General features: G+C 39.5%; 1 protein-coding gene across 1 annotated transcript in view; it reads left to right on the top strand.

Moving 5' to 3' along the window:
- CCDC112 (coiled-coil domain containing 112) overlaps positions 1–22,057 on the top strand; it is a 30,499-nt gene extending 8,442 nt beyond the window's left edge. Inside the window, exons 2-10 of the mRNA XM_047083516.1 lie at positions 2,322–2,443; positions 6,766–6,887; positions 10,497–10,586; positions 12,999–13,074; positions 13,493–13,883; positions 18,449–18,862; positions 19,587–19,682; positions 21,153–21,271; positions 21,484–22,057. Of these exons, the coding sequence (XP_046939472.1) occupies positions 2,322–2,443; positions 6,766–6,887; positions 10,497–10,586; positions 12,999–13,074; positions 13,493–13,883; positions 18,449–18,862; positions 19,587–19,682; positions 21,153–21,271; positions 21,484–21,526 (1,473 nt within the window). The 3' untranslated portion in view covers positions 21,527–22,057. The remainder of the gene's footprint in view (positions 1–2,321; positions 2,444–6,765; positions 6,888–10,496; positions 10,587–12,998; positions 13,075–13,492; positions 13,884–18,448; positions 18,863–19,586; positions 19,683–21,152; positions 21,272–21,483) is intronic.
- Positions 22,058–23,173: the final 1,116 nt, after the last annotated feature.

Here is a 23,173-nt window from a genome sequence, read left to right as displayed (position 1 = left end):
CAATACTCCCCATTTGATTTACACAGTGAGTGCAATTCCTATGAAAATCTCTGTTGCCTTTTTATGCATAAGTTGATAAACTGATCCTAAAATTCATATGGGAAATGCAAGGGATGCAAAATAGCCAAGGTAGTCTTGAAGAACAAATTTGGAGGACTCCCTACTTTTGATTTCAAAACTTATTATGAAGCTTCAGTAATCAACAGTGTGGTACTGGCATTAAAGAGAAGACATACAGATCAAAAAGAGTTAAGAGGTAAACTCTATGTTCATGGGCAATTGATTTTCAACAAGGATGTGAAGATAATTCAATAAGGAAAGAAGATGTTTTTCAGCAGGTGGTGTTGGGACAACTGGATATCCATATACACCATATGCAAAAATTAACTCAAAATAGATGGAGACTGAAATGTTAAGAGATAAAACTATACAACTCTTTAAAAAGGTGTAGGTGTGAGTCTTCATGACCTTTGATTGTTTCTTCTATATGATATTGAATACACAAGCAAATACATTATCAAAATTGACAGCATTTGTGCTTTGAGGGATGTTATCAAGAAAATGGGGGGAAAATGTGCAAGTCTTTTATCTGATAAGGATATATCCAGAATATATAAAGAATGTTTCCAACTCAACAATGAAAAGACAATCCAATTTTTAAAATGAGAAAGTAAAACATAGAGTTACCATATGATCCAAAAATTCCCTTGCAAGGTGTATGCCCAGGAGAGTTAGAAAACATATTCATACTAAAACTTGTATACAAATGTTCATAGTAGCATTATTCATGTTGGCTAAATAGTGGAAGTAGCCCGTTACCCATCAACTGATGAGTAGATAAACAAAATATGGTAGATCCATATAATAGAATATTATTCAGCCATAAAAAGGAATACAGTACAGATATATGGTACAGTGTGGGTAAAATTTGAAAAGATGCTGTGTGAAAGAAGCCAGACACAAGAGGTTGCACATTGTATGATCCCATTTATATTAATTGTCCAGAACAGACAAATCCATGGAGTCAAAAATAGATTGAATGGTGGCCAGGGGCTTGTGGGGAAGACAGGTGGGCAGTGACTCCTAACAGGTATGGGGTTTCTTTTTGGTATGATGGAAATTTTCTGCACTTAGATAGTAGTGATGTTTGCACACATTTGTGAATATACTAAAAACCCTGAATTGTACACTTTAGATCGGTACACTGTATGGTAATTTGAACTATATCTCCACGAAAAAAATATTTCCTAAATTCTTTGCTTTTGTTTTGTCTGCTGCTAGAAATGTAAAGGCTTGTTTCCTTTCTCTCTCGTCTCCTACATCAATCTGTCAGCAGTTCCTCTTGTTTATAGACCCAAAATGTATTTAGTTTTCTTCCTTTTATATCCGCCACCCCAGTGGTCCTAGACACCGCGGTTCCTCATCTGTATTGCTGCACCAGCTACCACCTCGATTCTTCTGCTTCCAGTCTTGCTTTACCTCCACCCCCACCTCCCACCAGTTTATTCTCCAAAAATGGCCAGAAAGAGTTTCTTAAAAAATTAAATGTATCATGGTATTCTCCTGCTCAAAACCCTCCAGTAAACTCCAGAATCCCCCCCCACCCCCACCAAGTCACTTAAAATGCCAATGTGATATACCTGCCCGTCTACCTTCATCTTGTACCAAGCTCTCCATCTTTTCTGATATCATGTTGCCCTTTCTCTCCTGAAACCAGCCGAGGTCTTTTCTTGCCCTGGGGCTTTTTCACATCTGGGCCTCACCCTGGGACCTCTTTCCCTACTGGCTGGTTCCAGTCTTCAATGTCATCCCCCCAAATAGAACTTCTGTGGCCATTCTAATTCTAAATGAAAAAACAACCTTTTGACCCATTATCTCTATCTCAGTACTTTTTATTTCCTTAGTAGCACTTATTGCAATTGGTGATTTTTTTTTTTTATGGCTTGTTTACTCTTTTCTTTTTAAATTTGTTTCCATCACTAGACTTTAAGGCTGGGGCCATATTCATGTGGGTCATCATTGTTTCCCTGGTGTCTCGTGCACCACAGGTCACATCGTTAAGTGTTCAATATATATTGCTAAATGGCTGAATGGAAGAATTAGATCTTTCTGTAGGAATCCCTGGAGACTTAACATTTCCTACTCAGTAATTCAGCATTTTAAGGTAAGATATTCCTTCTTCCACAAAATATATTTCTAAAAATTAAATAAGATCAGCCCCCAAGTTATCCCCTGAGAGAAACTTCATTATTGACTTTATGTCTCTGAAAGAAACTCTGCCTTCACCTCTTACCCTAAATTTGGTTTTGTTTTCCACGTAGAACGATAGCTCTCTTGGTACTTCAGGTGGGATTCGTCCTTTTCAGCTTCAAAACTGGAAGCAGAAAGTTAATCGGACAAAAAAAGCGGAGTTTATACGCACAGCAGAAAAACTAAAAAATCAGTAAGTATGAGAATGTTATCTTCAGTTAACATAACAAGCCATTTTATTGTGGACAGTCTAAAGTTAATTCTACTCCACCCAATCCCATCCCACATTAAATTACAAAATTCGAGGCACCAGCTTTTTCAAAGGTGAACAAGAAAAAGGCAGGAGGTATGAAGTACACAAATTGTTACAGACTGCTTAATATAAAGTTTAAGTAGAGCTATTTCAATTTCATCTACTATTTTGAATATGTGTATTTCAAGGGAAAAAAACATTTATTTCTTTAGATTGCACATATCGGGGGCACCTGGGTGACTCAGTCGGTTAAGCATCTGACTTCTGCTCAGGTCATGATCTCGCAGTTCATGAGTTTGAGCCCCATGTCAGGCTCTGTGCTGACAGCTTGGAGGCTGGAGCCTGCTTCAGATTCTGTGTCTCCACCTCTCCCTCCCCTTGCCTGCTTACACTCTGTCTCTCTCTCTCTCAAAAATAAACATTAACAAAAATTTTAGATTGCATATATCAATGCATTTTCATTTACCAATGTAAGCACTTGTTAAATAACTTGGAGGGAATCAATAATTTTAATGAAGAGTCTATACCCTGGAGTTACTTTTCTGGAAATGGCCTTTTAATTGGTCTCTCTCCTTCAGTCTCCCCTTTCAGATCCGTCCTGCACATCATGAGTAGGGTCCTTGACAAGTTGCCATTTATTTTAATTTTTAGTGTATGTATAGTATTTCTTTAAATGGCCAGTGACATATGTTGAATGGTCAACATTGTCAGCGGCTCCATGATATGCTAAATATTGCGAAGAATGATCAAAAGAATTAGAACTCATAATGCCCGGCTCTACCCTGCAGTTGAGAGCTTTATATAAACCCTGCTTTGAATTTGTATAGTATCGATTTGGTAAGGAATCAGGAGATATAGAGCCTATTGTACAGAATGGTCTTTGGACCAGAATTAGTGGCAGTTCTCTGTTTAGAAATTCTGCCAACAAAAAAGTATACTGTTTGAATTTTGAAACGTTATACCATATGTAGCTTTGGAAGTTTGAATTCACCCTGCGTTTATGTAGTACTTCTATTTTTAATACTCAGAATTTGAGAAAATACAATTTCATTTTATTTTTTATTTTATTTCTAAAATGCATGACTTTATTTTATTTTATTTTTTTACTTTATTTTGAGAAGGGGGTGGGGATCCCAAGCAGGCTCCAAGCTGACAGTGCAGAGCCCGATGCGGGTTCGATCTCACGAACTGTAAGATCATGACCTGAGCTAAAACCAAGAGTTGGATGCTTAACCGACTGAACCACCCAGGTACCCCTAAAATGCATGAATTTAGATACAACCGGACTCTAGGATAGGAGTCTGGCTTATGTTTCCCTCTAGGTACAGGATAAACCATCAAGTGGTTAAGGGCCCTATCTATAGCAAACCAGTGTAGATAAATGCCAGTGTAGATACCTCGTTTATGAGTATGTGTTGGTTTTACAGCTCCACTTCGGCTTTCTTCATTTTGTTGTATGGTTTTAGAAAAAGTCACGGAAAGGGTATTAGAAAAATCCATTGGTAGAGTGTCTCTAGCCAACAATTTTCACTGAATACAAAAAAAACAAAGACAGTTTATCATAATACAGATCTGTTCTGTTTTTGGCACAGGTAATGCATTCACATGGTTCACAAATGAACGTATATCAAAGGGTACACAGTGGAAAGTCTCCATTTCACCCTGGACCCCAGCCACCTACTTCTTCCTTCAGACAGCCACTAGTTTTAGTTTCTTGTGTATCCTTCCACAGAAGTTTTATATGCTAGAAGGAAATAAAAATACATATTCAGATGTTTCCTTTTTTATGTAAATGGTAGCATAATGCACACACTAGTCTGCATCTTGTTTTGCTTTTTTTTTTTTTTAAGACTGCATCTAAGATACCTAGGAATTGTTGATTTGTATCAGACATGATAATGGCGTTATAGTGAAGTCTAATATTCACAATCTCCCGAGAGGCACACTGAAGTATGCTGGGGTGAGATTACATAATGTAGTGGATTTACTTCAGAAGGCTTAAGTAAAAAAAAGAGAGAGGAGCGGGGAGGGAGAGAGAGAGAGATTGCAAGGAAAAAGAGCCAGGTGAACCAAGAAAGGTAACATCGTCCAATCAGAGTGATATGAGGGAATGCAAAGGGAGACATTCCAGCCTCTCTACTTTGGGACATGTCTAACATTTGGCTGTAAAAACCTTTGACGGAAGAAGAGTGGATCTTGGAGTTCTTTCCCTATCAGCATACAGAACACAGTACTGCTTCGTGGTATTCCCGGGCACAAGGTCCCCCCCCCCACCCCGCCCCATAATTGATTTAACTTGCCCCATAGCAGTGGACATTTAGGTTATATTCAGTCTTCCTTCGTCATAACCAATCACCGTAGCTGCATGGGTCCATGCTGTTTTGCATATGAGTGAGTGTATCTTTAGGAAAAAGTCCTAGAGGTAGAAATGCTGAGTCAAAGGCACATGGGTTTGCAGATGTAATAAATACTGCTAAATTGCCCTCCGTAGCAATTTGCAATTCCACCAATAATGTGTGAGAGGACCTATTTCCCCACAGTTTTAGCAACAGAGTATATTACTTACACCCGTGATTTTTTGCCAATCTGATAGGTGTACACTGTTACCGTGTTATAGTTTAAGTTTGTGTTTCTCCTTCTGTGAGTGAGGTTGAGCATCTTTTCATGTGTCTAGCTATTTGTCTCCATTAGTACATTTTGAATGTCTTTGTAGGTGAATATTTCTAATCCAGGAATGGCAAAACATAACTTACTATCATAGCGTATCCTGTGTCCATGCAGACATTTCTAGATGATCGTATAATTTCCCCCACCTGCAACCGGAGCCGAGGTGGGCTTCTCAGCACAAGACTCCAGTAACCACCCTCAGTCCTTTAGAGTTCATGTGTAGACCGAGATCCATCTGACATCTCTCTTCTACCTGTTACTTCCTCTCCCATACCCACATACTATGGTGTGATCTTCTCAGCCGTGGGGGCAGCCGGGTAGGGCCCAGGGCAGTCTCTCTGTTTACCCCGCTGCACCTTGTAAATATTTAACTTTTTTTTTAATGGATGGCAAAATGGAGAATCTTAGGAAGCTCTCCCTTAAATAGTTGCCCCTCACGTTGTATGAAATTAAGTCAACGGCCAGAGACCTTCCACCATTCATTCGATACAGGATTACTGAAGAAGAGTTTGTGTTAATTTCTGGGAGAAAGAAAACAGGTGTTGAGAAAATAAGTGTCTTTGTCTAACCAGAAAATCTTGCTAGTATTTGTTTTGTCTTACCCCGGGGTTCAAACTAGTACTAGAATTGCTTACTTACTGGTAGATGGGCTAAATCCAAGGACCAAAGATGACACAGAAGAACCTTTGAAGTCAATGTAGACAATATCCCTAAATATACTAAAATTCCTATCTATGTAGATGGTTTGCCTCCTGAAATTTTATTTTTATTAATTATATTAATGTCTTCCATTTCCATGTTATATTTCTACTGCCTGCCCTCATGTAATATAATCACAGCCCTATTTAGGTAGTAGAGAGCTGTCATGATTCACATTTTAGTGATAAGGAGGTTCACCTCAGGTGAGGTTAAAGGTATTGATTCAGTTTACAAAAGCTAACTGTATTGAAAGCAGCCATCAGCAATGGTGGTCATTTTCAGGTTACAATGAGATTGAGTTGGAATCAAGAGCCAAATAGCTATTATATTTTTATTTATTTATTTATTTAATTTATTTATTTACTTATTTTTTAAAATGTTTATTCATTTTTGAGAGAGCGAGTGGAGGAGGGAAAGAGAGAGAAAGAGGGACACAGAATCTGAGGCAGGCTCCAGGCTCTGATCTGTCAGCACAGAGCCCAACATTTGGCTCGAGCTCACGAACCGTGAGATCATGACCTGAGCCACAGTGGGACGCTCAACCGACTGAGCCACCCAGGCGCCCTGCTACTGCGTTTTTATACTTGATCTTAGCCAAAAGGCCGAAAAGCGATGCCCTGCTATTGTATCTTTAAAACAAGTCCATGACTGCCTTTTCTTAAACTCACATTTTATAATTTAAATAACAATTCAGATTACTTATGATTATAATTGAACTTGACCCTTTTCTAACTATTATTTTGACTCCTTAGCCTTATTAATTCTAGTAATTATATTTTGACTCTGTAGACGAATTAATCTGTCTGTAAGTACTGATTATAATGAGTGTCTTCATATCTTAAACAATTTAAAAGATATTTCAATCATATTTATGCCATTCGTTTCTTTTCTTAAAGAGTTATTAACATAGAAAAAGATAAACGCAGTCATTTCTACAACCAAAAATGTGACTTCAGAAGTGAGCAGAATATGCTGGAAGAATTGGAAAATAAACTGATCAACAGCAGGAAAACAGAAAGTAAGTTGAGCTCATGATGAACTACAACCTGTTGAGTAACATCAAGCTGTAGTTGTTTTACTTTGCCTTTGTGCATCGACTGTGTTACATTCTCTACGAAAGTACTTTCTAGCTGGTAATGTCTGTCTTTTAGGGATGTGTATTTATTTTCTCAGGTCACTATTTGGTCATTCGAACTAGATTGTTTTCTGTGTGCGTTTCTTTCTATGTAATAGGAAAAAGAGGGTTTTGGTTTTGGGTGGCCAAACCAGTTAAACGCCATTAAAGTATCTTAAATGAAGGGAAATGGGTTCCTCGGCTCTGATCTTTGCTCATCGCTCTGATACTGTCAACTGAGTAAGTAAACAGCAGCAGCCGCAGAAGCTGTTTGTAGCAGCGGTGTGCAGTGGCCAAGTTACACAGTTGCTTAAACCTGAGTTTACTTGTCTGTGGCAGAAAACCTACCATTTTGGCCTCAGGGAGCTGCCTGTGCGTCCAATAAGACAATATATGAGAAAGTGCACGGTAAATATATTCTGCTGTTTGTTATGAATATTAATCATTGTTAACTGTGTACTAAGTGTCCCCCTTAAAAGATTTTACAGGGGCGCCTGGGTGCTTCAGTTGGTTAAGTGTCCGACTTCAGCTCAGGTCATGATCTCACGGTTTGTGAGTTTGAGCCCCACGTCGGGCTCTGTGCTGACAGCTCAGAGCCTGGAGCCTGCTTAGGATTCTGTGTCTCCCTCTCTCTTTACCCCTCCCCTGCTCTTACTCTGTCTCTGTCTCTCCCAAAAATAAATAAAACATTAAAAAAAAAAAGGAATTCTACAAAAATATCTTTTGTTGTAGACTTTATATGTTGCAAAATCCTTACGTTCTAATAAAAAAAACTGCTTAGCATTGCATAAAGGAAAAAATGGTTATCGACTAAGCTTTATAAAATATTAACACTTATATGAAGAGTAGACTGCTTATGGTATTCCTTTACAGTCAATTAAAAGAAATTCTTAATAAATTTTTTCTTGCAGAATATAATATTGCAGTGTTGTAAAAAGTCATCTTCTATCAGGTAGTAGCAAAAATCATTCTTCCTCCTCTGTTGGAATGACGGCAGAACCTAAGATAATTACCAAATGTTCAGTTCTCCTCTTTGATTCATGGAGAAATCTAAGCATCCTTAATTTAATATTTCTTACTTTCTCTCTCAGTTCTTTTATAGACTGAGAGACTGATATTTTTGTGTCTTTTTTTTTTCAATTTTTTTTAATGTTTATTTATTTTTGAGAGAGACAGAGACAGAATGCGAGTGGGTTAGGGGCAGAGAGAGAGGGAGACACAGAATCTGGAGCAGGCTCTAAGCTGTCAGCACAGAGCCCGATGCGGGGGCTCAAACTCACAAACTGGGAGATCATGATTTGAGCTGAAGTCGGATACTTAACTGACTGAGCCACCCAGGCGCCCCTGATATTTCTGTCTCTTAATCATACCATTACTAGAGTGTCTCCATACTGTGTGTTTCCTTTTTTGGGGGGGGGGGTAGGTTTCACACGTGGAGCCCAATGTGGGGCTTGAACTCACAGCCCTGAGATTAAGACCTGACCTGATATCAAGAGTCAGACGCTTAACTGACTAAGCCACCCAGGCACCCCTATGTGCATTCCTATTTTTAAGGCAACTTTATTTGTATCTTTTCATTTCCCATTGTTATACCATTTTTCCCTTCTTTATTTGCACTTTGGGCTTATCTAAGAGAGGAAGGAATGCATTACTTCAGTATAAGCATGTAGAAGTTTCTTCTTCCAATATTACAACTTAAAATACCTTTTCCTTGCCTGAGATATCACACCACAATTTTGGCCTGCATTTATGTACTATTGTAATTAATGGTTTGCCCATACATAGTGTCAATTCCATAGTGAATAATTAAAAGATCATTTGCCCTGTGGCAGTGTCATTGTAGTTGATCCGACTATGGCAAAAACAAAACAACTGAATGCTTTCCTAGTACCTACACTTTGATGGAAAAGTTACCCGACCTAGAGCTGCAACCGTGAATGAATGAGACCCCATAAAATACACTGGCTAAGTTTCTGGTTTTATGGAACTCTTGGATTTTAGTAAAAAGTAGAAGAAACCAAAGTCACATATACACATGGTTTGTTTTGAACGTTAGCACTGGCTCTGGGCCTATGGGTAAACTTTTAAAAAACTAATTGGGGGGCACCTGGATGGCTCAGTCGGTTAAGCAGCCGCTTTCGGCTCAGGTCATGTCTCACGGTTTGTGAGTTCAAGCCCCGTGTTGGGCTTTGTGCTGACTGAGTGGAGCCTGCTTGTGATTCTCTCTCTCCCTCTCTCTGTGCCCCTCCCCAACTTGTGCTTTCTCTCAAAATAAATAAAGTATAAGTAAATAAATACATAAAACCTAATTGGTTCTGAGGACTTTTGGACAGAGCTGTTTGATGGTTCATGCTCATTTGTGGGAAAGTTGCAAGAAAGTAAAGGGGAAGCACATAAAATACCCAAAGATGATAAACAATGAATAATAATATTAATTATATGAACATATGTCTGTGAATATATATTAGCCTAATAATTTAAATAAACATTAAAGTAAGGTTATTACTTCAGAGTGAAAATACAAAAGATGAATCCAGTCTTTCTGCTGCTGCTACAGAACATCTAAAAATGTCTGTGAGACCTTCATCTGCTTTCCAGGCTTTTTTTGTGGGCCTAGTGAGTGACTCCAGGCTAGTCCCGTGGTTGAGGTGGGCAAACGGTAGCGTAAGTACCACTCCTTGGCTGCTGGGCATCTCCTCAAGGTCATGGCTGGTGTCACTGTTACATCACATGTCTTATCAGCCCCTGTCTTGGAGGATGTGATTAGATGAAATTAATTCCCATTAGTAAGTTTGTCAGTGTTCGTAGAATTAATACTGGTTAGGCAGTTTTAATATGCCAACGATAGAGTTGAGATCAAATTCTATTTCCGTAAATAATAACAAATTCAAAAAGAAAGAAAAAACTTTTTTTTTTTTTTTTTTTTTTTAATTTTTTTTTTTTTTCAACGTTTATTTATTTTTGGGACAGAGAGAGACAGAGCATGAACGGGGGAGGGGCAGAGAGAGAGGGAGACACAGAATCGGAAACAGGCTCCAGGCTCTGAGCCATCAGCCCAGAGCCCGACGCGGGGCTCGAACTCACGGACCGCGAGATCGTGACCTGGCTGAAGTCGGACGCTTAACCGACTGCGCCACCCAGGCGCCCCAGAAAAAACTTTTTAAAAACAAAACACGACCACATCTAAGCTACTGTTCTCTGTGTTCATGTGTTCAGAGCAGTGTCCAATCACTCAATCCCCAAAGAGTTAAAAAAAGAGAGAGAAGGAACATTTCCTTTTATGGTAAGATTTAACCCATGGTGCTTTTAAATACTGGAGGAAATTGGGGATACTTTATTTATTTGTTTGTTTATTTATTTATTTGTTTAGAGTACTTAAAATGTTCAGGCTGTTTTGACACAAATAACCTTCTTTTGTCCATTATGTAATTGCTCTTGGCTGTCTTTTACTAAGTGATGGTGATCAGTCTTACAACCACCTCTGTCGGTAAAGTACATACTTCTTCCTTATAGGAGCAAAAATCCAGCAACAATTGGCCAAAATACATAACAATGTAAAGAAACTTCAGCATCAGTTAAAAGATGTGAAGCCTACACCTGACTGTAAGTAAATTTAGATTTTATGTTCTGTCTTTTGTATTAGTATTGCCTGATGCTTGTTAGAATTGTTTATACTCTCCTAATAAGCAGGTTTTCTGTTTGGCCTTAATGGAACTCAGCCCTACTTTATTGGTTAGGGATTAATAAAGATGTATTAGGTAATTACTTCTAATATCTGGTGCTGATGTAATTGCTTTAAAATGCTATCACACCCTGGGGCGCCTGGGTGGCTCACTTGGTTAAGCACTGGACTCTTGATTTCGGCTTAGGTCACGATCTCATACTTGCGGGATTGAACCCCACATCGGGCTCTGTGCTGAAAGTGTGGAGCCTACTTGAAATTCTCTCTCCCTCTCTCTCTGCCCCCTCCTGCTTTCTGTCTGTGTGTCTCAAAATAAATAAATAAACATTTTAAAAATGCTATCATATCCTTAAAAATTGTGAAGCAGATAGAACAGGTAATGTCACCTATAGCATGAAACTTTTGGTTTGGAGGAGTTCAGATTCAGCTGACAAAGAGGAAAAAGACTAATTTCCTGATTCCTAAACCCAGTGCTTTTCCCATCATTTACTTTTTGAAATAATTACCTTTCAAATAATTGCATTTACAATATATAAGGAAGAGGTTAAGTAGTATTGGGGCAAATGTCAGCCATTTGGAAAAAATGAAACAGCGTCTTTACCTCCCTGCATACACTGACATTCATTCCTGAAGGATCAAATCCCTTATTCATTATGTGATTTTGGGCAGATTGCTTGATCTCTCTGAGCTTTTATTTCCTTAGCTGTAAAGCGGAGATAGTCATAGGACCTGACTCAGGAGTCTTTGGGAGATAGAGAGACAGTGAATGTAAAACATTTGTTCAGTGTTTATAATCTAGGAAGCACTAATAAAAAAAAAAGTAGCTGTGACTATCCTAATTATTATTTATTAAATTCATACATGAAGCCATAAAATTCCTAGAGGAGAATATGAGTTAATATTTTTATCATTGTATTCTAGTTTATAAGAATGACGATGAGAAGCCATAAAGACAAGAGTGGACATACCTGACTACTTTACAAAAAAGCCCAAACCATAAAGTTGAAAAACAAATTAGGAAAGTATCAGCAATACATATGTAACTTATAAAAAAACTAATATCCATAACATATAAAGAGTGCCGACAGGGGCACCTTGGTGGCTCAATCGGTTAAGTATCCAACTCTTGATTTTGGCTCAGGTCATGATCTCACAGTTGTGCTATCGAGCCTTGTGTCTGGCTCCACATTGAGCATGGAGACTGCTGAAGGTTCTCTCTCCTCCCTCTGCCCCTCTCCCCTCCTTGAGCTCTCTCTCTCTTTCAAAGAAAAAAAAAAAGAGTGCCCACAAATTGGAGCAACAAAGGTAAATAACCTAATAGAGTAGGGGGTAAAGATTATCAGGTGCTCGTTTATAACAAGAGAAATACAAAACACATGTGAAAATACTGCTCAGGCTCATTAATAATCACAACAATGTCACTGAAATCAGTCACGATCGGTTTGGCCTCCCGTTTTGGAAACGGTTCGAGGTGCGCAGGAGGGGGCACTCAGGAACAGTAAGTCGGTAGAGCCTCCCAGGAGGACAGTGCGCCAGCGTCCTCCACACCGTGAGGTGCGTATGCTGTTTTATTGGCATTTCAGATTTCTCTGTTATCATCTGAAAACATCCAAGTATGCAAAATCAGTACACAAAAAAATATTTAGCATGGCATTGCATCTATCGAAAGGTTCATCGCTTGGAGAATTAATTAAATGAATTAGGATAGATGTAGACAATGAAAGACTATGTAGCCATGAAAAGAATGAGGGGGACATATATATATATATACTGATATGGAAAGTTAGCCACATGTGTTTAAGCACATTTTGTTAAATAAAAACCGGTTGTCACAAGACAGCATGTGTAGTGTAAAACATTTCTATGGGAAAAATAATGATATTAAGGTTTAATAATATGTGTGTATAGGAATAAATTTATAGTCGGAAAAAAATTGCAGCCATAAACATTAGCTTCATAAAAGCTCAATTGTCTTATCCTTTAGGTTACAAAGCATTTTTAAGTTAAGGTGTGACATTCCCTTTTCTGCCAACATTTAATTATTAGTCATATTAAAATATGACATAACAGGAGTGCCTGGGTGGCTCAGTCGGTTAAGCATCCGACTTTGGCTCAGGTCATGTTCTCACGGCTTGTGGGTTCGAGCCCCGCGTCAGGCTCTGTGCTGACAGCTTGGAGCCTAGAGCCTGCTTCGGATTCTGTGTCTCCCTGTCTCTCTGCCCCTCCCCTGCTTGAGCTCTGTCTCTGTCTCCTTCAAAATAAATAAACATTAAAAAAAATTTTTTTTAAGATATGACATAACAGTTTTTTCATGTTTTTTTGTTTTTTTACAGTTGTTGAAAAGCTCAGAGAAATGATGGAAGAAATTGAGAATGCAATTAATACTTTCAAGGAAGAGCAGAGATTGATGTATGTTTCAAACTCATTTTAATATAAAATGATTGACGTTTATGTTTCACTGCCTCTCAATAGGTTGTTCACAAATCATTTTATTGTTCTGTATTTAATACTGGTCTTACACAAAAGCAGTATAACACCTCTCTTCTTTTGTTTTAGGTTTCAGACTGCTTTTTATGTTTAAACTGAATTTTCATTTATATTCGGACAAGATAATGTCCCAAATAAGAATTTGAATTATGTTTTTTGTTTTTTGTTTTTTTTTTTTTTACTCTGAGGAAACTCTTTTGAGGCTTATAATGTTAATAATTCTAAGTGGAGACGATGACACGGAAAGAGTCAGGAATAATGAAATTTGAGGGCGGAAAAGGAAAGGTTCATATGGATTGGTTTGTATCTTATTATTGACAATTTACCTTTAAAATTGTAGGTATGAAGAGCTTATTAAAGAAGAGAAAACAACCAATAATGAGCTGAGTGCCATATCAAGAAAAATCGACACCTGGGCTTTGGGTCATTCAGGAGCAGAACGTGCTTGCAGGGCAGCGTCAGGCAAGGTTCCTGTAGACAAAATGACGCCAGGCACCCTTCCGGAAGAAGTGGTAGATTTTGAAAACTTCCTTCAGCAGACAGGAGGGCGACAGGGGGGCTGGGACGACTATGACCACCAGAACTTTGTAAAGGTGAGAAACAAACATAAAGGGAAGCCGGCGTTTATGGGAGAGGTTCTCGAAAACCTTCCTGCAAGAACACAGGATGAAGTTCAGCAGCATGAGAAATGGTATCAAACCTTTCTGGCCCTGGAAGAAAGAAAAAAAGAGGTAAGAATCATTACAAGAGCTGTCATCTGTTGTATGTTGCTGTCTTCTAGGCACTGTGCTACGTAAACTCTTGACACTGTCTAGTCGTTAATGTTACAGCCTTTCCGGGAAGTGTGTTTAGAGTCCCCTCCCCCCACTCTTTTCAAAGAGAAACGGAGGCCGCAAGAAGGTAAACGTTTTACCCAGCCAGTGAAGTACAGTTGTATTTCCTCAAGGCCAGACACTTCTACCCCAAGAAATAAAACAGCGGTCCAGAAAACTTCGGACTGTGGGCAGAACCCTCTGTGTGCACCTGAAATGTGGGAAATCCAGAGCTGTTTTAGGCTTTTGGTAGAAGTCATCTTACCACCAAGGCCAGATTGTTGTCAATAGAAAATAAAGAGGCAGTAGGAAAAAAAAGTGTCTTTGATTCTTAAAAGTTTCTTTGAGTTTTGGAGCTTAAGCCTCATTGCCTATTTTATTTTACTTTACTTTACTTTACTTTACTTTACTTTACTTTACTTTACTTTACTTTATTTTATTTTATTTTATTTTATTTTATTTTATTTTATTTTATTTTATTTTATTTTATTTTATTGTTTTAGATAGAGAATGTGAGCAGGGGAGAGGGGCAGAGAGAGGGAAAGAGAGAGAGAGAATCCTAAGCTGCCTTCCACGCTCAGTGCAGGGCCCAACGTGGGGCTCAATCTCGTAAACCATGAAATCATGACCTGAGCTGAAATCAAGAGTTGGACGAGCCACCCAGGCGCCCCCTCATGGCTTATTTTAAAAGACTCAAAAGTTTGGCTACCCAGAGGAAAGGGTAACTCTTAATGGTAGCAAATACCTGACAAGTTGCATTTTCACAATAATATTATTTTGGCTTTGGTTTAAATCAGGACTTCTCAATCTTGGCACTGTTACTATTTGGGCTGGAGAATTCTTTGTTGTCCTGTGTGTTGTAGATGGTTGGCAGAATCCGTGGCCTCCACCCTCAAGGTGCCATTAACACTCCCTTAGTTGTGATCATCAAAAATGTCTCCAGACATTGCCAAATGCCCACTGGAGGGCAAAGATTGCCCCTGGTTGATGGTCGAGGTCTGAGTCACTTTTTTGTGGACTTCAGCTATAATAAACGTCATCTAGGTTGGTTGGACAGCAAAGGTATGACTGTTCAACAGATGACATACCTAAGGAGCATTAAAGAAATGTTGATTCCATGTTTAAAGTTGTTTTTTTTAATGTTTATTCTTGAGAGAAAGAGAGAGAGAGTGAGAGCAGGGGAGGGGCAGAGAGAGAGAGGGAGACACAGAATCTGAAGCAGGTTCCAGGCTCCCAGCTGTCCGCACAGAGCCCGACGTGGGGCCTTTGGGGTCGAACCCAGGAACTGGGAGATCATGACCTGAGCCTAAGTCAGATTCGCTTAATGGACTTAGCCACCCAGGCGCCCCTACATGCTTTTAATTTAAAATCTTAAAAGGGGCTTGGGTGGCTCATTCGGTTAAGCATCTGACTTCGGCACAGGTCATGATCTCACGGTTTATGAGTTCGAGCCCTGCGTTGAGCTCTCTGCTGTCAGCATGGAGCTCTCTTCAGATCCTCTGTCCCCCTCTCTCTGCTCCTCCCGTTCTTCCTGTCTTTCTCTCTCTCTCTCAAAAATAAACATAAAAAATATCTTTTAAAAATAAAACCTTAGGGAAAATAACTGGGGTTCATTGTTGTGTTTTTTTCCTTCAAAATAAGTTGAATGTAGGAAAGTTGATATTTGGGACTTTAAGAAAATTTTTTTGAAACAAGTCTTTTTTAAAAATTTGTTTTAAGAGAGAGAGCACATGTGCAAACATGGGAGAGGAGCAAAGAGGGAGAGAGAGAATCCCCAAGCAGGCTCTGTGCTGTCAACACAGAGCCCAATGAAGGGCTCAATCTCACAAACTGAGATCCTGACCTAAACCGAGATCAGGAGACTCTTAACCGACTGAGCCACCCAGGCGCCCCTGAAACAAGCCATTTTAAAAACCTCAAAATAACAAGCTATTAAAAATTATTTGGGCCTTTTTCCCAAGATACTGAAAACATGGGGTCCCTGGACCAGCAAAATGGTCCATGGACCAGCAAAGTCAGCGTTACCTGGGGACTTGTTAGAACTCATAGGGCCCCAACCCCAGACCTAATCTGAACTCGGGGTGTGGGACCAGCAGTCTGTGTTGTCACAAGGCCACTTGGCTGTGCTGTTACGAGCTAACGTTTGAGAGCCATCTCTCCAGGGAAGGGAGCAGACACAGTGCTTCTTGTCATAAAGGTAAACCACTGGGATTCTAGCTGGCTCTTCTTCCCAGCCGCTCTGTATCCTGGTGTTTGGTGACAGCCTGAATGCAGGAGTGAGACGGGTGGAGTATGCAAGTTGAGGGGCCATTTACTGAAGCAGGACATGGTGGAGGAGAAGAGAGAAGCTTGGGGGAGAGCGTCAGGAATGTAGTTTAAACTCTACTGAGTTTAAGATGATACGTGGGAAATTTTCCATTTGTTTCTCCCACGTTCCTTCACATGTCCCGTGTTTTGCCCCAATGAAGATACTTACTTTCAGACGTGCCCTGAACCTTCTGGCCTGAGTACCCTTGTTTGTCCTATTCTCTCTTTCTAGACCCTCCCTTCTTTGTTTTCCCCTTCACCGCCAGCCTCTCAAAACCCGCCCAGATCAGGTGTTACTTCCCACTTGCCCACTCACACACAGGAGGCCCCCTCAGGATCCACAGACACCTCGTGTATACCTCTTTTATGATGTGCAAGGGCACGTTCTGTGTTCTGGTGTGTTTGCACCTACCTCATCTAGAGCAGTGCTTGATCCAGGGACTGGCTGGGTTTGTAAAGTGTTAACTGGTTTCCAGTAGGATAAAGCGATTGCACTAGAACCGTCTACTCAGTAAGCATACTGTTTGGCTCAGTTCCCTTTTTTTCCAAAGAAAACTTTCTTGTTGAAGAAAGCAATGCATTGATCTACATTCTGGCATGAATTCCCGATACGTTTGTGGGCCTGCACTTTGAGTAACTATGTACAAAGTGGCATTTGCTATTGTTTTAATCGTCCATGGCTCCGATCACTTTGCCTCGTGTATGGTACATATACCACAGAGATTTATTTAATGAATGAGTGATACACCATGAGAAAAGATGAAGAAATGGTTTCCTGATTTGAAGGCAAAAAATTCAGTAGATGTATCTTTTATGGCTGCCAGAAGGCCGCTAGAATTTTCAATAATATTTATGTACCCATATGTAATGCAGTGAAGCGATTTTACTTTTTTTCTTCACACCTCTGAATCATTATGTGCCAGGCACTGACTCACTTCATCTTCATGACAACCCTATTTACAACAGGAGCAACACGAGGACAGAGAAGTTTAGTGACTCATCCAAGTTCACACCTACTAAATGGCAGAAGCAGGGTTTGGTCCCAAATAGCCTGGCTTCAGACCTCATGCTCTCAACCAGCCCATTTTTATTTTTATTTTTTTATAAAGTTTATTAATTTATTACTTGTGAGAGACAGAGAGAGACAGGGAGACACAGAATCCAAAGCAGGCTCCAGGCTCTGAGGTGTCAGCACAGAGCCTGATGCAGGGTTCGAACCCATGAACCATGAAATCATGACCCAAGCCGAAGTCAGATGTTCAACCAACTGAGCCACCAGGTGCCCCTCAACCAGCCCTTTTTTAATTCCTCTTCTGATATTTGACCAGAGAAAGGTCACTCAGAAAGTATTCCAAGCCTAGAAAGAGGATTTGGAAACAGAGCAAGATAATTGGAGGAAACAGATGTTCCCCATGAACACACAAGCAAAGGAGGTAAAGGGGAGAAGGATACCTGATGAGGTACAGTCCATGTGAACCTGGGGATTCAGACAGGAGGAGGAAGGCCAAAAGGATAAACCACTATTCACTGTTCAAAATATACATTCATTTTTTATAAAACATAAGTAGAAAATTGCATTTGCACAGGGGAAAAAAAAAGCTTTAAAACCTAAGGAAATGGCATTCTGCAATCAATATTCTTTCTAGAAAGATGGATTTGACATTGCATTTTTTTAAAGTTTATTTATTTTGAGAGAGAGAGCATGCCAGCATGAGCAGGGAAGGGGCAGAGAGAGAGGGAAAGAGAGAATGCCAAGCAGGCTCCGCTGTGTCAGCACAGAGCCCGATGTGGGGCTCAATCTCACAACGGTGAGATCATGACCTGAGTTCAAATCAAGAGTTGGATGCTTAACCGACTGAGCCACCCAGGCTCTCTGAGGTTGCATTTTAAAGTGCTCTTGGTTAGAGGTGCCTGGGTGGCTCAGTCGGTTAAACATCCGACTTCGGCTCAGGTCATGATCTCGCAGTTGGTGAGCTTGAGACCCACATCAGGCTCTGTGCTGACAGCTCGAATCCTGGAGCCTGCTCTGGAATCTACCTCTCTCTCTCTCTCTCTCTCTTTCTCTCTCTCTTTGCTCCTGCTCTCTCAAAAATAAATAAATGTTAAAAAAATTTTTTTTTAAAGAGTGCTCTTGGTTATTAAAGTTTTTCTCTTGCTATCTTTTTTATATCACTTAGTCTATTCAGAACTGGAAAACCAAAAAGCAGCAAAAGAAGGAGGAAATTTTTAAGTTAAAGGAAAAGGCAGAGAACATATCTCTGCTCTTTCACAATAAAAAAGATAATCAAAAGCGAAAAGAGGAACAAAGAAAGAAGCAGAAATTGGCAGTCGAAGCTTGGAAAAAGCAGAAAAGTATAGAAATGTCAGTGAGACGTGCCTCCCAGGTGAAAGAAGAAGAGGAAGAGAAAGAGAAGAAGCGACAGAAAGAGCACCAGCGCCAGTTTAAACTAAAATTACTACTGGAAAGTTACACCCAGCAGAAGAAGGAACAGGAAGAATTTCTGAGACTGGAAAAGGAGATTAGGGAAAAGACGGAAAAGGCAGAAAAAAGGAAAATGGCTGCTGAGGAGATTTCCAGGTTTCAAGAGAGAGTGAGTAAATAGGGGTCCTGAATCCGGTTTCTTTCTTTTTTTTTTTTTTAAGTGTATTTATTTATTTTGAGGGGCAGAGGGAGAGGGAGAGAGAACACATGCGTGAGAGCAGGGGAGTGGCAGAGAGAGGAGGAGAGAGAATCCTAAGCAGGCTCCATGCCCCGCACGGAGCTCTACACAGGGCTCGATCCCACAAACCGTGGGATCACGACCTGAGCCGAAATCAAGAGTCGGACGATCAACCGACTGAGCCACCCAGGTGGCCCCCCGGATCTTTGATGCTGCACATAGAGGTTTACTTCCAGATTGAGGTCAGCGAATATTGAGTGCTTCTCACGTGCCAGGCCCGTACCCAGCATTCACATAAGCCAAATGAGAAAGCCGTGCTCCCTAATTTGTACCAATTGTAGTCTCGTGGGAAAGGGAGACGTTCAAGTGGGAGGCTGCAGCAGAAGGGGGTTAATTCCAATACGTGGGGTTTATTAGGAGAGAGCAGAGTGCGGTGCTGGAGGTGTGGCCTGGGCACTTGAGGCATTAGATAGGCAGCAACGGAAGCATTCGTAGCTGTGTGAGACCGAAGGTGATGCTGCAGTGGAGTCTTGAAAGAGAAGAAAGGGGGGATCCTTCCTGGCAGAGGGAACAGCATCTATGCTGCTTTGAAACAAATTCCGATCAACTTTGTTTTCTTAATGTTATCCTTCTTTTGTTGGTGTGTATTTTTTAGGATTTACATAAACTTGAACTGAAAATTCTAGACAGACAGTCAAAGGAAGAGGAAAAGGCAGAAAAACAAAGAAGACTGGCAAAATTAAAAGAAAAGGTACTGCCTGCTGAGATTTCTTTATTTTTATCGTTACTGTCCTGATTCCTTGATTGGTAAGGATACAAGCATAAAATCTATTTTCTTTAAAAACAATTATTTATTTTGAGAGAAAAAGAGATAGAGTGTGAGTGGGGGAGGGGCAGGGGGAGAGAGAATCCCAAGCAGGTTCTGCGCTGTCAGCGCAGAGCCTGACATGGGGCTCAATCCCACGAACTGTAACATTCTGACCTGAGCCGAATCGAGAGTCAGATGCTCAACCGACTGAGCCACCCAGTGACCCTAAAATCCATTTTCTTTATATTCAGTGCTCCATTTCTGTATCATTTCCTCTAAATTTCATACTTATGTATTTACATGTTACAAAGCACAGCTTAGCACAACTTAGGCAACTGTTGTTTGAATTCTGCCATTTCACATTATAAGCACCTTCTTTTATTTTTTTTTAATTTTTAAAAAAAAATTTTATTTATGTTTTAGACAGAGGGAGACAAAGTGTGAGCAGGGGAGGAGCAGAGAGAGAGGGCACAGAATCCAAAGCAGGCTCCAGGCTCTGAGCTGTCAGCACAGAGCCCGACATGGGGCTCGAACTCACGAACCATGAGATCATGACCTGAGCTGAAGTCGGATGCTCAGCTGACTGAGCCACCCAGGCACCCCAGAAGCATGTTATTTTCTTTACCCTGAATTAGTTCTCTCTTCCTACTCTTCATTCTGTTTTTCTTATTTTCTGTATATGCCTCTATTTTAGACCAAGTGAGCTAGGCACATGGCTTAATCTCCCTGGTAGGACTCAGAACCACAGATGTTGGTGACTCTCATGGGTAAAATCAAGAACTTCTGGTGGTTATTTGTCCTAAAGTTATTGTCTGCCTATCCCACTATCACACTTGGCTACCTTACATTTCCCTCAGGTTACAAACAGAAAAACTAGAACAACAATGGAAACAGAATAAAATCATTGAATTAGAAAAAAATAAACTAAATTAAGTTTATTAATAGATTGATGTAGTCCAGATTTTGTGTTAGCTCTAGAAGCACAATGAGAAGTTTACTGAAAAGGGGGTGCCTGGGTGGCTTGGTTTGTTAAGCTTCCGACTCTTGATTTCGGCTCAGGGTCATGATCTCACGGTTTCATGAATTCAAGTCCCGCATTGGGCTTGTGCTGACAGCTCGGAGCCTGCTTATGATTCTCTTTCTCTCTCTCTGTCTCTCTCTCTCTCACTCTGCACCCCCCATCCTGTTTCTGTCTCACAAATAAATAAATAAGCTTTTAAAAAAATAAATAAATAAAATTTTAAAAACAAGTTTATGGTGAAAAGGTTACTAACAGTTTTATTTCTGTTTGGCTAATATTGAGGATGCTTCTTAAAACTGCTTGCTGTTACTAGGGATCTCACCCACTAGTCCAAACTAGTTTGTATAAATAGTTTATATAAATCAACTGGCATTCATTTTATTTGATTATAGGTTGAAAACAACGTTAGTAGAGATCCCTCTAGGCTTTACAGACCTACCAAAGGTTGGGAGGAAAGGACCAAAAAGACAGGACCCACAGGCTCTGGGCCGCTTCTGCAGATTCCACACAGGTAAAAAAGGAGTGAGAGTGGCTGTCCCCTTTATAATAATTTAATAACTACATGTTTATATTTTATGCAATTTCTGTATGTATGTATGCTACATTTTACAGCAAAAAGTTGATCAAGTAAATCCTTATACTTTTTTTAAGTTAGTATTTAATTAGTTAGGATTTTTTTTTTTTAATTTCCTTTGTATTTATAATTGCCCTTCTTCTTTTTAGGGCCATCCCAACCTGGAGACAAGGAATTGAGAAAAGAATATGAGATAATGAAGTTGATACTCAGTTGATGAGAATGTCAACATACTCAGTCATACCAGGAGAGAGTCACTAACCATGTTCTTTCAATAGCCCTAAACTCAGTCAGAGTGATAATTGTGTTGTATGTGAACCGATAGGTATTGACTTTCATGCGGCGTTGTCGTATTTCCTGTTTATACTAAGAGGGTATTTCATGGGTATGCTGGCCTGTTACTGATGTAAAAGTTTCCCCGAATAAGTTGATGTTACAAACATTGCTTCATTTTAATACTCGGAACATTTCAAAGATTCTTTGTTTTCATCATGGCATAGCAAAATAAACTGGGACAATCATAGGGGAACATTTTTTTTTAAATAAAAATTTTGTAACATTTATAACTTGGAGATGAATCAGCTTAAGTAAGAAAAATGTAAAGGTTTTCCTTTTTTTTTTTTTTTTTTTTGGAAATAAGTTGGTACTTTTCTAAGTTTAACAAATTGGCCGTTTGTTCAGTTACTACATTTCTGTGTAATAAACATTTTGTATTTGTTTGAAGCATGCTTTGTTTTATAGAGAATATTTATTAAAAAAAATATGCCTCCCCTCATATATAACCTGTTATTTGTATTCTCAATATCTTTTTGGTTTCCTTTAGCTATTCCAAATTTGCCTAAAGGGGAAAAAAGCCTTTCTGGACTTCACACATTTATAAAACCTTTGTGTCTTTCACATCTTCCTGGCTGGTGCAGTTTTTTTTACTGCTTCTGTTTGGCTCAAAATATTTGGTGAAAAGATTGAATTTTAACATTTCCAAATTTATGTGCATGAAAACACAACTTAGTTTGACTCAACTTTTCATATTATAAAATCTTAGTTCCTACTTTTAATCAGTTCCTATCATATAGGAATGGTACCATGTCCATGGTAAATGTAGGAAACTCATTGCTTTTAATTTTTCTCTTCAAATATCTTTTTTTTTTTAAAGTTTATTTATTTATTTTGAGGGAGACAGAGCATGAGTAGGGGAGGAGCAGAGAGAGGGGGATAGAGAATCTCAAGTAGGCTCTGCACTGTACTGTGCAGAGCCCAATGCTGGGCTCGAACCCATGAAACCGAGAGATCATGACCTGAGCTGAAATCAAGAGTCAGCCACTCAACCGACTGAGCCACCCAGGCACTCCTCTTAGAATATCTTTAATTGTAATTTGACATATCTAGGTCATTTGACCTAGAAATTTACTATTAGTAGTGGCCAAAACCTTGTCTTATCTCACAGTTAATAGTCAAAGTAGATGACATCCAAATTTTGGAGACTGAATTCTGATTACACAATTATTGCTGCAAAATGAGAGAAATAACATAAAATATCCTTAATCAGGAATGCCTGTTTTATTTGTAGTCTTTGTTCTCTAGAACTCTTTTTATTAAATGATTGGAGGCAGTTTAGAAATAAAATATAGACGTGGACAACAGATTTTAAAAACAGAATGGAACTACTACAAGATACCCAAAAGGAAGGTTTCTGATGTATGGTTTTTGAACATGTTGCTTTTTGTTGCACACAAAGGCAGCTCTCCATTTCCTGCATCTAAGGGAAGCATACCAGGTCCTGTGATTCTTATGGCTTTTTGTCTGTTTTTTGGTTTCTTAATAAAAATATGGGATTTTCTT

Source organism: Lynx rufus, unplaced genomic scaffold (assembly GCF_022079265.1).
Source record: "Lynx rufus isolate CCGP_SWC_20201006 ecotype Redwood Valley unplaced genomic scaffold, mLynRuf1.p SCAF_1, whole genome shotgun sequence".
Classification (NCBI taxonomy): domain Eukaryota; kingdom Metazoa; phylum Chordata; class Mammalia; order Carnivora; family Felidae; genus Lynx; species Lynx rufus.
The sequence above is the reverse complement of the archived record's forward strand: the minus strand, read 5'-3'. Positions and strand labels throughout refer to the sequence as shown.